This window comes from Opisthorchis viverrini, assembly GCF_000715545.1.
Source record: "Opisthorchis viverrini unplaced genomic scaffold opera_v5_238, whole genome shotgun sequence".
In the NCBI taxonomy this organism is placed as follows: Eukaryota; Metazoa; Platyhelminthes; class Trematoda; order Opisthorchiida; family Opisthorchiidae; genus Opisthorchis; species Opisthorchis viverrini.
The window spans coordinates 39,280-54,765 of record NW_008751890.1 but is presented as its reverse complement, the minus strand read 5'-3'; the positions used below and the strand labels follow the sequence as shown (position 1 = coordinate 54,765).

Genomic DNA, 15,486 nt, shown 5'->3' with positions numbered 1-15,486 from the left:
AAAAGTGTGTATTGTCTTTAATCTAGCAGGCAATTCCCAAGGCATTCCATAATTGCGGTCGACCTCAAAGTGCGAAAAGATGTTACTCACCCTTTCAGTGCCATTTCTCCAAACCACTCTCCACGTCCTAGTGTGCGAATAAACTTTGGCTTTGTGGACGTGTTGATCTCACCAGATTTTTCAACTTCTTGCACGGTTACATGCACTTGCCCTTGACACACAATGTAGAAGTTGTCACCTCGGGCACCCTGACGGATGACGTATTCATTTGGTGCGTAGCGTACCTCAGTCAACTGATCGGCCATTTGGGACAAAGTGGTATCGGGCAGGTCATGGAACGTTGGCACACTTGAATGGAAAACGGTAGATGTGATTCACATTGTCATACTGTATTTGTCCCAGAGAGGGATGTCGTAAAACAAAAGATGTAGGGAGAACGCTCCAATTAGACAAACAGCCAGTATTTGTCCCAGAGAGGGATGTCGTAAAACAAAAGATGTAGGGAGAACGCTCCAATTAGACTTGCCAAACAGCCACTGTAGCCATCAATGTTCTCCAGCTTATTTTCAGGAAAAGCGTATTCATATTAAAAGATGTATGATGCACTTTTCTATGTGTTCAAATACACAGCCTATATCAAACTCAGATCATCTAGGCAGGTGTGTGACGAAGCACGCGTAATATCCATAGTTGAATTCCCTAGGTTGTTGCGCCAGTAGGACGCCTTTGTGACGATATGACGATAAGTGATTTAAATCCTCTCATAAGAATTTTTTCTAGTACAAAACAAACGCAACTGAATCCGAAGGTTTAGATCGGAGTCTTCAATCAACGGCACTGAGCTGAGGCATCCTAGAGAATGTTCAATTTTTCAGTATTGTACACTCATTGTGACAGTTAAACTGAACGCTGTTTTCTCTTCAGACATCAGTAAAATTCTGAAAAGAACATAACTTTGGGCACACCAACCATACGATGATCATTGTAGCTCTTGCGCCTGTGGCATACATTCTGTGCAGATATTCAGTTTTGGTGCCGCAATATCCGAGACGGTTAATTAGCTCAAAGCACTTTGGCACACAAATCAAACAGGATTATCGACTTTGTGTTAATTTCGTAAATTTCGGCTGTGATCCAACTCATTCTAGGTCCGTATTTAGTCACATCTTTACTGTGCAACGGAAAAGATTCAAAGTTTTTGCGTTCACAAATAGCCATCTGAACTTCTCCCCGGTCAATTTCTTAGTCACTGCTTACCTTTGCGCATTCACTGTGTATTTGATATTTATCCAAGCTGTTTAGTGATTTTGTCCATATAAAACTCCTGATTGCTTTGCCCCCGCTTACTGACAGTGCATCTACATACTGAATACATTCATGTCCGAACTATGTACAGCAGAAACATTCAGAAAATTTAGATACCGCAAACAAAAGATCATCTCATCACGCGTTTTGCAGTACCGGCAAGGATTCTCCAAGTTTGTAACAGTTTAAATAATTTGGTTCATGTTAGCCGTTCACGCACGCAAGGAAGCAGGAACGCAAGTATCTTCTGCCTGTGTAAACTGTCATCACTTTCGGATTCCGTCTCAAACTTAAATACACTTATTTGATATGCAATACACTTACGGTTGACCTACTGAGTGTCCCCAAACTGGTGGTGAATTGGACTGGGCGCACATGCTTACAACTGGGGTTTCTGTGTTTGAGCCTTCCCGGATGCTGTGCCCAGTTACTGCCGATGGACCCACTTATAAACCAAATTTGATTGACCCGCTCAACAGGCTGTGCGCGTTCATACCACCGCCTAGCAACATATCAAGACGATGCACTTGAAGGTCAGTTGCCCGATCAAACATGAAACGCATTTCAATTTAAGATTCAATCATTAATTTCGGGAAAGAAGAGTGGTATGCAGGTCACGTCAAAATCTAAGAGAGTCGCAGGACGAAACTCTGCAAATACGTCCAAGCCAGAAACCCAGCTGATAGTTATTTTAATACAACTTTTGTCTAACATGTAGGTTTACTTACCTTCTCAAAAAAGCCAATCTGCTTTGAAGCCTCTGGATGTTCTTTTTGCGGAGTATAGTCTGGAAAGATTTCCGGTCAATTGCCCATAACCGACAGGCGGTTGCCGCTAAGATGTCGAAAAGAGAAAGGGATTATGGAGTGTAATGGTCTCGCGTAAAATCCGGTTGGTTAAGTTTTGATGGACGTAAGTCGTTTTAGGCAGGACTGGAAAAACTCCTGTTGAATTTACCAACGGTCTGTTGACCTTTTATTCACTCAGTCATTAGAGATCAACTTAATTTTACCAAAGATCAGGTCTGCGGTGTGTCGCACAACTTCCACTTAAGAATAGAACAGTGCTTAATAAAATGCCATTCTAGGTCCCTATCGACCGAATGATCAGGAAGTAACAAATGGTGAGGTTTGGTCTTGCTTCCCTGGGTGGAATTTCATTTTCTTCATTTTTTCTGTATGCCACTGGAGGTGGACTAATTAGTTTACCTGATTACTTGACTTGATGCTGATATTCCTGTAAGTTCAAACCGAGTTTTATGTATCGTTTTTTTCTTCGGTCACTAACTACTTGGAGAGTTAGAGGCAATATTCTAGAATTGCCTACTAATGCCAATTATTCAACTTTAGTTTATCCGGTTTCACTTAGAGGTTTGTATCTCCCTATTAGTTGGTCCGATCCCACGAAAAATCGATAGCTGACAGGTAACAAGCTTACCACTAGGGAATGTCCGAAATAATGGTAAACCCTTCTGAAAAACGTGAAATCTACCGAACTTTTCGATTATAACTCTAGAAATGGGGTAAAACTGTGTTGTGTTGGATAAACCGCTGATAAAATTCAGTGCCTCTGACGTAACAGCTAATAAATCCTCCACTTGAGTCTGATGACTATTCTGGTAAAATCATTCTTTTAGCTGGTAATCAAGGAGTATTATCTGGATAACCTGGCAGTAGGATGACATCAAACTTCCATATGTACTTGAAATTTTCTAATTTTGCAAATCCATCGGTCTTCACATGGTCATTTGCGTAACACATCTATTACTCTGCCCATGCAAGTCTGAACGATTCGTTGTACCGTGAAGACACCCATGCTGGGTACACGTCACACTTGTTAATCAGGCGCAAAATTGTTCGCGCATATTTATTGTGAATTTGGAAAAATTATCTTCTTATTTCCACTTGTTTCCACGGTGGATTAATCCAACGGGTTACCGTGACAGAAGTGAACGCTACAATGTTCTATTTTTTTAGACTACCTTCTCTGTATGGGTGGTGAGCATGAGTAATTTTTACACCGTCACTGTAAAATTAGGCTAATCACATCCAAGTCACATAATGCAAAGTATGTAATGTACCCGAATGTACCAAGCTTGTAGAAGTTTATTTTCCTTCACGTCCATCTACTGCAGATCTCAGACCCGGCTGGTAAACATATTACAACGCCCTAATAACTTCAACAAAGCCCATAATTGTTGTTCACCCGGAAGCATTAAAGCAACTGATGAGCTAGGATTGTTCGAGAACTAATACCAAACTAGGAGCGATAACGTGACTTTCCAAAGAGGGTGAGCTTTGCTAAAGCCTGAACAAATCTGTAAAAATGTCCATCCGCACATGCGAGCCAATGTTCATTTACACTATTCAGAATACGCCAACGTCCATTTTGGTACCAGAAATCGATACTACATCGACGTGTTATTACTACTTCAGGAGGACTGACAGCATTAGGTGAAAGCACGAAGACCTACCTAAATTTAAAAGTCAAACAGGAATACAAGAAAAACGCAGATATCCGATGCATATGCTTTCTGTTTATTAATTTTTTTCAGTATTTGATATCTACCTCCCTCAGCATATTGTGAACCACTGATCTGGGACTTTGATTCTGCGTTTCCGTTTTGATGCGACGGATAAAACATTTGAAGGATATTTTATCGATCTTTCTCACTTCTTCTTGACCAGCTAAGTAAAGCAAATACCCAAATGTTTTGAGAAAAAGGCATGCAAACAGGCTGGCAAAGGAGATCAGTTGCTCTGAAGAGGTAGGTAAAAGCTACACATAGAAATGACCTCCTCCGCGAACGCGTAGCGACTAACGGTACCGTGTGATATCACCAGTAAATTTTCGACAGTCTTCGTGAATCGACCAACAGAGAGCAAAAAATACTGCCATACTGTAAGTACTATTTAAGTAGAGGTCGGAGAAGTGAATTTTCTCACTGAACGGGTGATTGCTTCCTTTATTTAGTGTCACTGTACTCAAATACTAGTAGATGTTCAGAGACTCCAAAGGAAATTTTCTTCAAACTATTTATCCCTACTACGTATCCGCACTTTTGGAATGGATTTGCGGAAATTCTTCAAATAAAAATAACCGACTTGTAACAAGATTTACTGTCAAATTGGTGTTTGAGTTTTTTATTAGTGGACCAGATCGCTTTTCCAAGCGCCCATAATAATGAGATAGTTTTGGCCTTTTCTCTGGATTACATGAGTACGTCAAACTTGAAGTTTTACTGCCAATTTACTCCAGGTATCGTGATGGATGTGGTTCACCTGACTTTCTGATTACACAACGCCCAGTTTACAGGTATCACGTTGTCTAGTATTCTCCAACTGGACGTTTTTTCTTTGTCTTTCTGTTAGTAACCAGTTCCATTTTTGGCTGTTTCACCTTTTCCATTTAACCCGTGGTGTAATGTTTCTCGCTACTTACAGACCCTAGTTATTGAACTCAAGGGAATGATTCAGGAGCTTTTATGGTTATGGAATACTAAGGTACTTCATTTACAGCAGTTTACGAAAGCTCACGGTCGAAGGCCCGTCAAGATCAGGTGCTTGGAAATCGCCATCTCAGGTAACTTCAGATAGTTCTCTGTCATTTAATTCATCTGTTCTTAATTCCAGGTGTTGGAACTTTATACCATCACCTCATAACTTAAGAGCGGGGCTTGAAAATTCATGTGCCTTCCCAGCTTAGATTTACTGTATAACTCTTGGTCCGTTAGATCAAAAGTATTGTCGCGGTGTATGTCCGAGGAGCAGTAGAATAGGTAAGGATATCACCAACTTGTGGCCAGAAAACATTCGCTGTGGTTGTATTTTTTCTGTCCTTTCAAGCGCCCAACAGCCAAAACTGCCTTTTCCATTTAGGACCATTTCAACACATACCAAAGGGCCAAAACAGAAACCCTTATTTGCTGGCAATACAAATGTCCCTGTTTCTGTGATCTGATACCTAACTTTTAGCAAGGTTTCAATGAGCTTCCCATGGCAACGGTCTCGCTCTAAAAACCTACATATGATATGTATGTCTCTAATTTTCATGCGTGTCTAACTTCAGTAAAAATTTACCTTCAAATTCGCCAGTCCTTTTTCGTACTGTCTCACCTTAAATCCTATGCCCCGAGTCCTCTTTTGGATTGAGGAAGTTCACGAAAATCAGGTTAAAATTCTTATTAGTTCCGGCCGCTAAATCCTGATAACAATAAAACCTACAACAGTTAGAGTGAGCGCCGCATTCTTGTGGATTACCAATTCACATGTTCAATGTTAGTGTGGATAGTGGTTATGGTCTTTCTTACAGTCAAGGATAGGAGACTTGTTTCATTAATTAAAAGAACATCAAACAATGTATTGAATATGATTTTTACATATCATAGACTGTCAAGACAAATAATTCTCTCTTGCTGTAGGAAACACAACTTAAACGCGTGGAAATTCTCTTGGTAGCGCAAGAAAATAACATTTTCTGGTGCATAATTATGAGGATAATGTATAATTAAACAAACCTTCTTTTGTGGATTAGTCATACTACTGGTTGATCACAAGAGAAGAATTGGTTCTGCAAGACTGATGAAAATTTTTTCAGGACTTTTACGTCTGCATACAAGTGAACATAAGTAACCAGAATATTTAAACCCCCTAAAGCGCATGCGAATTATGGGTTTTTGATATGTAAGTCTTTGCTCCTAAAAGACGTGTTAGACACTAAACCCACCTTGGGCTGAAGTCCGACGGACCTAGATGCTACACACCAAAACAGCAGTGGATTTCATTGGTTTCAAAACGTTATTGGGCCCACACATACTTAGTAGATTCATTCCACCAGCTGCCGATTCACAACAACGTTTTAGAATGGAGCAAACTAAAAAATTGGAGTTTGTTTCCCGTAATGCAAGGTATGAGATCCGCAAAAATAATCGCGCCAAAACTAGTAATTTTATTGCTTCTACCCTAAAATCCGAATTTAGCCAGGAAAAATTAAATTTTCGAACTAATTCTGAAAACTGTATACTTGCTATATAGTATCGAGGTGAACTAAAAAATTTCCACAGATTCTGTGCAAGTTATTTATTTTTGTTTTGTGAAAAATCCCACGCAAAAAATGTTGTTGGAAATCTTCTTTCAATCACAAGTGGTTTTTCTTGTTCAAACAAACGATCTGAGTTCGTGGAATTTCTGATGTTTTTGTCCTCATACGAGTGCCAAATACTTGCTATTCTTCTCACGTGAGCTCGCGATAGCTCGGTGGTCAAGATGCAAAAGTTATCTTGAGAATGTTCGCAGTTTCACCCAAACATTTGCATCATCACTACTCCCAAACCTTCACTCTTCAAGAAGTGCTTATCCCAGTGTGGTAATGAAAAACACGTCTGCTTAGAAATTATGAACTACCGAAAACCACGCAGTCAAGCAGTGTTATCCAAGGAGTGCCTATTACGGAAGCTCACCTTTTACAGTTGCTGTCCTTTCACAGTTGTAGAGGACGGCTAGTTCACCAAGTACAGTGCATCTGTTGACGTCTCGAACTTTCACTCCATCCTTCCAAATTTCCAGGACTCCGTCTGAAAAGAGTGAGGAAATGACACTTGTTTTAACTGTACAGGGTTTGCACTGTTCTGTTTTACAGAACAAACATTTGCAGCTGATTTCTTAGGATCATGTACATTCATTTATTGAGAACTGGGAAATCCAGGGTATACTGAGTAAAAGGTGACTGGGTGTAGACGACTAGCTTTCTTCTTTCTGGACGGATTCTTTATTGACTAATTCAGTGGTATCACATAAATTTATTCCTCAACGCATGAGGCACAAACTTATTTGCCAAGCTTCCGTCTGATATCTCCACAGTTGGTGACCAGTATTGGGCCACCTGTACAGTCACGGTGGATCAGATTGTGATATCGCCTAAATACCCAAGCAGTTTTGAGGTGAGCTGAAAAAGTATAAATTAATCTAGCCAGTATGTCAAGTCACCCCTGACTGTGTAGTGTATAAACATACAAAACACCTGCTGAACAGCCAAGGCACCGAAACTCGTTCAATCTTCAGGAGTGCAGTACTGAAGACATGAATATAGTGTCCGTTCCACATTCCTTTGTGCATTCAAAACTGTCGCTGCGAAAACGTTCTCTTCCTGATGCGAATAATTCTAGTATACTCATGACTGTCTCAGTTGCTTTGATTAGATGAACAAAGTCACACGGGGTCGCTAAGCTTGTTGGTAGTGTTGAGAGATTTGGGTATTTTGTAGAGATTTCGCCCTGTAAGTGAAGTTAATCTATGCTGAACAGCCTAAAAGCTTCCACCTGAGAAGTTGTTGCTCGAAGTGCCGGTCAACACGTGTGACTGTGTGATGTGGATTCCGTAATTGAATGATGAGCGTCGCTATATCCTATCTTAGTGCGATTTAATCACACTGCTGATCAGCCACTCGTGGCCGAATGGTTTACTGTTAAAACTGCTGGCCGGCAAGTCGCGGATTGAAGACTCTCCGGAGTTTTGTGAGATACGTACTGCAGATGAGGTCGCTAAGCTATTCAAGCGCACTTTCAACCTTCATAGCTGGCAATTAAATTTAAACCTATCATGTTCGGGCAAATGCAGCAACCTCTCTAAACAACCATCGTGTGTTTCTAACAAGGCACGTACCCCGATGAAGCTCACCAAGTAGGCTGGCGACATCTTGCTTCCAGAATATATTCCCCCCTCATTGGCATACAGGTCTAGAAGTTGATCCTGCGGTAGCATCCGGTGTAACCCAGGAGGCTCAACTAAAGCTACCATAGGAATTTTAAGTGGTTAATATTGCACAGGACATGGTCATCAGAATTCGCGATTTCAGATTGCAAGTGTAAAAGTAATACATTCAGCAAAGCGTTTGCCATTATACAGTATATTTGAACTTACTGCCCCAAGTCAGGTGACAAGAAAAAAATGATAGATCATTCCTCGACGCGACACCAGTGAATACAATCCGCCATCCTACCTTTACTCACCTGTATCCCCACACTACCTCATTTAATTTGATTAATCAGTCGAGTATTTAAAAGCTGAGTGGCTTCAAAGCTACCTGGGCACATTGGAGAACTTGAAGGGCCATATACGTGGAAGAATTCTTTGAACCCGAAGGATGGTGTTCTTGATCGTTCAGTGAAATCAGCTATGCTTGAATGAAGGCGCAGATTTGAAGCGCCGATAAAGATAGATTGTTTATTCCAGCAATCCGATTCATTATTCACACTGACTAAGCGCTATTTGTTACAACAGGTGCCAGAAGTAACAAGATTGCTGGGATTTGAAGGAACGATACTGTGAATCATGCAGTAGGATACCGGTTTCCTCATGCAGAATAAAATGCTCATTTTTATTGTGCTCATCGGGAGGTGAGAGGTGAGGTTAACGGGCATACACTACTGTTTCACGTGAAGTTGTGCTGAAATTACTATCCATGGTCCATCAGCTAGGTTCCAAAGGGGTCAAACAGTGTCATGTGGTTGAGCATCTCGTTATCCAGCGATTATTACTATATCTTACGTTACCACTCCATTACATTTGTTTGGAACACCAGTTTTAATGAATAAATAACCTCGGGAGTTGAGTTTACCGTCAGGTGTGCCTTATGGTCCGCTTCCAGGTAACGTGTTCTGGTTCATTCTTGGTGCCCATTTCCTTCACATATTGTTAATTGTCCGCGTCTGGAATTCACCTGGTCTGAGATTTGATCTACGTCTGTTCAAAACTGGAATTCCGAACTTGGATAGGTAATCACGCCAAGTTGTGAAAGTTAGCAATATTCGACCCCGATTCACGAAATATAATGCACCCACTCTGTGCACACCGGAGATAGGCTTACGAAGACATGGTCGATTTAAAATCACCAATGTGCATTCACTCATCCAGCTGTAAATAGCATTTATCTGTGGATTGGTCTACGGTGTAATGGACAGTTAATTAAATGGGAACGTTTTGTACGAATCTGGCTTTCTAATTGTATGCTTATTAGAACGAGCAAAGTTGTCTCAAGTTACCAATGCTAATTAGGTAGGCAATAGAATTATGTGCAGAATACAAACAATTACAGACGCTGATGAATAAATTGGGTCAGGCTAAGAGTATTGTAAAACAATTCAAACCCAAGGAACCGTAAGAAATACATGACAAACGCATAGGCTAATGTAACTGCATTGGTGAGTTTGAAAACTGTTGACATCTTCAGTGAAATGACTATTGAAAATTGTTTATACCATGCTGGCAAATATCCGGAATTCTGGATAAAGTATAGTTGTAAACGGACTCGAAATACGAAAAGAATGTAGTAGCTTTACGATGGACTTCTGGTTTTTTTCAACAAATTACAGAAACTCCAGGGTTAAACAACACTTATGTTGCAGCGATGGTTCATGAAAAACACTTTTTTCTTGCACTATGCATCGTGAATCTTCTCACATACAACCGTCGAAGATAGAAACTAGTTTATTGACTTGATTGGAGCACTAACACATACTGTATCTAACCTAATAAACACCAAACAGAGCAAAAGTCCTGATATAGGCGGTGATAATGCAACAACGCTTCAGTACTTTACTCAACAGCAAACTTATTGATTTGCCAATCCAATCGATATGTGACCTGGACTGATAAAAACCTACCAGATCTCATCTGTCATTATGTATGCGTATGCGACCGACCTCCAAAAATAACAGCTTTGTATTGGCCTTAAGATGAGGCACCGCTGTACCGTACGGCAATCGATAATGCGCGCGCACTGTTCCGTTCCAGAAAAGCGGACATTTGTGCATGGTACTGTCACACTTAGAAAGTGGATATGATTAAAATGCTTGAATGGCTCTTTCGTCCAGAAATATGTTTTCATAACTTACTCTCAAAGGACCAATTATCTCTTAGTTCGCACTACAATTTAAGAAGAAAAGGCCCTACAAGCCGTTAGTAGCATGATCAGTGCATCTCGTCTGGCCTCAATGAATCGACACTCACTATCATGCTGTGTAAAACTGAAGTTATTTAACAAAACCCAGCGATGAAATGTTGGATCAACTCTCAGAATTCTAAGGCCATGCAGGCGGATCTGAATAAATAGTTGAGGATATTGCAAGAATCCCACTCCGTGAGAATATTGCATCAAATTCGAAGCTGTAACTCGTTAACTTCTCTACAAGGTGATCCTTTTCGAAGAGTCCTCAGCTGTGTACAAGGACTCCTGGACTATCGTGTTTCAGCCAAATAATTTAGATTAGTTATTGACTGAAGCGGGGTGATACCATTCTTATAATTATTCTAAAAAAATATCGATAGTATTTTACAGAGTCCCGTAATTACGCACTATGTTTATCTATCTTAAAATCAGGCGTCATTTTAAGATGTGCCAGCAGACAACTGTCATCCGTCTACAAGAGCATAATTGAATTCAGGGATTGATTAAAATTTTACCATACTACTGAAGTGTGCCCTGTAGCTCAGATTTCAACGCAGAGAGAATCGTATTTCCACCCATTTGTGACTCCGAAAATGTGTACTGAGGATGGCATCAAAGGCAAGAATAGGGCACATATATGGGGGAACGTTTGTGGAAATGAAAATGAAAAGACCCCGCGAGGGAATTCTAGTAAGCGTTTTATTAGTCTTGCGAATCCAAACTGAAGTGAATGAGGCTTGCAGAACTTTGTTTGAATTTGAAATAACTTTATTACCAAGAAAATATGTTTCGATTAAAAGTGGCTTTCACATACGAGAAGGTCTTCAAGTTTTCTCTGAGTGGCTCCAGGAGAAGGAGGATTATCTTTATGGTATGAAGATTCTATGAAGAATGAAAGAGCTTTTGACCACTCAGTTTGTGGTTCTTAAATCACTTTGTCAAATTTAGTTAATAAATATCTCGAGCATCGAACGCGCATCTTACTTGTGTGTGGCTATTTTACCAATATCTATATTGAAAAGTGAAGAACACCGTGGGTTTCTTCACGTGGACTCGATCATATACCAATCTTAATCCAGCCGGTATTCCGTGGAGTTTGTTGATATCTGTAATGAACTGGCTTAATCATACCATTACATCGAACTTAATTCATTTAAATTGTTGTGTAGTTCTACTTCCCCTTACTGCTTTAGCTGGCTGTTCATTTGCAGTATTCACCAACTTTTTAGTAAACTGCCGCCCAATCGCATAGTCAGTGGCACTCGTGCATCAAAGCTATCGCCTTCAATGCGTAGCTACCCTATTCCCGAATAAAACTGAGCATGCCTTCGCTTCCGAGGCTTGGTTTTGTGTTGCACTTTACCGTTTCCGGCGATCGAAACTGTAGCAGCTGGAACCAATATGCCTATGGCGCACGGTTTATAGTTGATAAGTTGATTCACTGATTGATTAACCTGGTGGCATAGTACACATTTTACTACATGCCGAAAGGATCTCAGCGTGCTTGTTAAAATTTAATAAATAAGAAAGAATCACAAAACGTCCATTACCCATACATCGTTAACAACGTAAACCTGTTTTATGGTAGTCATAGAGTGGTGTACTTAGTCCTATGATTCCTTGGATAGACCGTCTCGCCTATGAATTAGCACAGCTCTTCACCTAGCCAGGCTCGCTAGATGATGTAACATATATCCAAGTCATATAATTGTGCACGTCAGTAGAATGGATCAGAGGGGGGAACACTGTGACCCAGTCTAATGACGTCGTTGAGGTAGATGATATCAGATCACACTCGCTATAACAGTATGAATATTGCAAAGGCTACTATAGCTGTGTGTATATTTAACGAGCCCAGTTTAAATCAGACAGCGCTGACGAAATCAATTGCACCGGCTGGGTCATTGAGAACCTCAAGTTAGGTCTTCCTATTTTCACTGAAAATCCTGGAAGATCGCTTGTCATATACCCTTGAATAGGAATATAATTGAACAGCTATGCACCTTGGTGGATGTCGCGCGTAACATTAGACACCATGTCCTCCTTTCAATGATGCGACATGCTAATCAAGTGTAATCGCTGTCTTTCATGGAGATGCTACTGTGATACTTAATAGTTTTTGGGTTGCCTTTGTAATCTGATTACTATGGTCGAATGTTAGTTGCCAAATGAACTTCCGCTGGGAAGAGCAGGCCAATCATATTTCAAAATATGACCACCAAACTGCGGAAAAATGAGCTTTGTATTACATTTACACAAAGTGGACTCTTCCTTGTTGCTTGGCCAAATCCAGAAATACTGAAAAAATTAATTACCTCTGACGGCAGTTTACTAAAAAAGTTGATGAATACTGCAAATGAACAGCCAGCTAAAGCAATAAGGGAAGTAGAAACTACACAACAATTTAAATGAATTAAGTTCGATGTAATGGTATGATTAAGCCAGTTCATTACAGATATCAACAAACTCCACGGAATACCGGCTGGATTAAGATTGGTATATGATCGAGTCCACGTGAAGAAACCCACGGTGTTCTTCACTTTTCAATATAGATATTGGTAAAATAGCCACACACAAGTAAGATGCGCGTTCGATGCTCGAGATATTTATTAACTAAATTTGACAAAGTGATTTAAGAACCACAAACTGAGTGGTCAAAAGCTCTTTCATTCTTCATAGAATCTTCATACCATAAAGATAATCCTCCTTTCGGCATGTAGTAAAATGTGTACTATGCCACCAGGTTAATCAATCAGTGAATCAACTTATCAACTGCAAACCGTGCACCAAAGGCATATTGGTTCCAGCTGTTACAGTTGCAAACACCGGAAAACGGTAAAGTGCAACACAAAACCAAGCCTCGGAAGAGAAGGCATGCTCAGTTTTATTCGGGAATAGAGTAGCTACGCATTGAAGGCGATAGCTTTGATGCACGAGTGCCACTGACTGTGCGATTGGGCCATTTCTGCTAATGTCAATGACCACTGGTGATTTGAGTCCCGGGGTTCCCATCCAGGGAGGCGGGACATGCCCACCCGACTTAGTTTACTGGTCGGTGTTTTCGTACTTCGTTGCCAGGTCATACATTGTCCAACTCTTGGTCGCTTCCACTCAGCACAGGGCTGGGCAAAATGGCTCTGCGAGGCAGACGATCTTCTGGCTTGCGGAGTACATGACTTAACAAGCACAACCTAGGAAGCGAAAGTAATTCATCTATCGTGGGAGAGTTCCTCCTTCCTAAGACCATTTGACTTACCTCAGCATTACTAATGCGATGTTCTTATCAGACCCAACCAATACTTTGGAGCCACGGATGTTCAAACACTGACATCTTCCGTATGTCTCCTACGAGTATGTGCCATGTCCCTGATCCATACAGCAATACTGATCGCATCACGGTAGTGTAAACTCTTCCCTTGACAGACAAACTCACGTCACGTCATCGCCATGGGTGTCAGTGGTTGGCAAAAGCTGTCCTGACCTTTACACTTAAAGAAATAATCTTATCTCCAGCCAGTCTACCGGGACTTACACAGCTGCCCAGGTTAACAGGTATGGTGGAAAGCACAAAGGTGACTGCCAATATGTCCTTGATTGACCAACAAATTAGGAAAAATGGCCGACGATTTGGCCGATCTACAAAGCCAGTTCACTTCTACTTCGCACTCTAGATGCTAGACTTCTGTCAATATGTCATGCTTTCTATCGCCCACAATGTCCTGAACTGACCTGATGCGTGTTCGAATGGCCGAATCACTGCAAACCATTTGTCTCACTGCACAACCATGATGCCATAGGTAGTGGTTTATCGACCCAAACAACCACATTAATTTCCTGGCCATAAAGTCGTCAAGCACAAAATTTCAGCCTGCGTTACGAAGAGAATGGGTGACACAGCCGCTTCGAAGTTCTGTCGAATCAGAAAAATGTGGAATAACTGTATGAATAGGAAAGTCCAACCCCGTCTTACCATGAATTCTGATTATCATTTTTAAAGGCTTCTATCTAAGTACCTGACGGGCCTTTTAGCGATTTTATCATTGTTGTCTTGCGTCAGTTGTCTCATACTAAGGTGTCATGAACACACAAGTTGTGCATACTTTTTCCTGTTTCGGTGCATAAAGATTCTCTGAGTGGGTTGTTCGTCAACACAAGGGTACATGTCGAAGATGAGGATGCTGGGGTTTCATCTCCTCGAACTTTGTTGTCATCAGATGCTATCATGCGCACCACGATTCCTGTAATGAAAGGTACCGGATTCTCGGCTCGTATTTTACCAATAACATTAACGTGACTGGCTTTTGGCATTCTTTGTATCAGTCAGTCAGACTTTTTGCTCGTAAGTCTCCTCAGGATTGCCAGTTTCTTGCTTCAAGATGGTTTTACAACCTAATAGTAGACTAAAATTTAGGCATTTCTACTCTTCTTCGATAGTTCGAGGTCAAGTTCACAAGGATGAAACCAAGGAAATAGAAGTACCTTACCAAAAAGTACGTACACCAAATCTCCAAAGTCGCCCTCGTTGATCAAGGTTTCTCCGGCTCGATGAGCAATCAAGTACATGCAGTCAATCAAATTGTTCAATTGATCTTGTGCCAAGTGATTAAGGAAGTCGTTTTCCATGATTGCTTGCTTTATAATTTTTCGGACACTGAAAAAAAACACGGGGATGCAGAACAAAAAGCATAGTCACAGGAAGTGCAGTTTTCGGTTAACTGAGATTAACGTCTTTCACAAACCTTAATATTCTAACCATGAAGCTCATATCCGTAAACTGGTTCCACGATGGGTTTGGTGTAGTCAGAGATAAAACGAATAAGTTCCAAAATTATTTTAGGTTGCTATAGCTAATATCTTTTATAAAGTGTTTCTTTTTCTTGCATTCGAATTTCAGTCAAATATCTAGGACCATTCCTGCAAAAAGAAATATATCTTGAAAGGTTCAAGCTTTACACTTCGTTGAGTGTGCAAATTCAGGGCGGAAAATTATGGTCCCTCCACGTTTTAGGAAGTTTATGTTAAACTAATCCGTTTGGTCTTCGGGAACCTTTGAATTTAAGATAGCCTTTTTCGTTTCAGAGGGGTTTGGTAAACAGTCGGTGGATTTATTGCTGGGCATCGTTTCGCTTTTGACACAAAAGCTTCGTCAGGCCAAGTGAGTAAGTAAGTAGGTTGATTGGGTTTTAAGGCAGTCAGGGAACCAATCCGTGAGATTCCTTATGGCTAGTGACGTGATCA

General features: G+C 40.7%; 2 protein-coding genes across 2 annotated transcripts in view; one reads left to right on the top strand and one right to left on the bottom strand.

Moving 5' to 3' along the window:
* The window catches only part of T265_08732 (hypothetical protein), a gene marked incomplete at both ends in the record, with an annotated part of 83,095 nt that overhangs the window by 41,064 nt on the left and 26,545 nt on the right, over positions 1 to 15,486 (top strand). Inside the window, one exon of the mRNA XM_009174617.1 lies at positions 14,683 to 14,738. Within this exon, the coding sequence (XP_009172881.1) occupies positions 14,683 to 14,738 (56 nt within the window). The remainder of the gene's footprint in view (positions 1 to 14,682; positions 14,739 to 15,486) is intronic.
* Positions 1 to 15,486, bottom strand: part of T265_08731 (hypothetical protein) — a gene marked incomplete at both ends in the record, with an annotated part of 59,661 nt that overhangs the window by 31,504 nt on the left and 12,671 nt on the right. The window contains 4 exons of the mRNA XM_009174616.1: positions 91 to 348; positions 2,034 to 2,139; positions 6,764 to 6,877; positions 14,733 to 14,899. Coding sequence (XP_009172880.1) covers positions 91 to 348; positions 2,034 to 2,139; positions 6,764 to 6,877; positions 14,733 to 14,899 — 645 coding nt within the window. The remainder of the gene's footprint in view (positions 1 to 90; positions 349 to 2,033; positions 2,140 to 6,763; positions 6,878 to 14,732; positions 14,900 to 15,486) is intronic.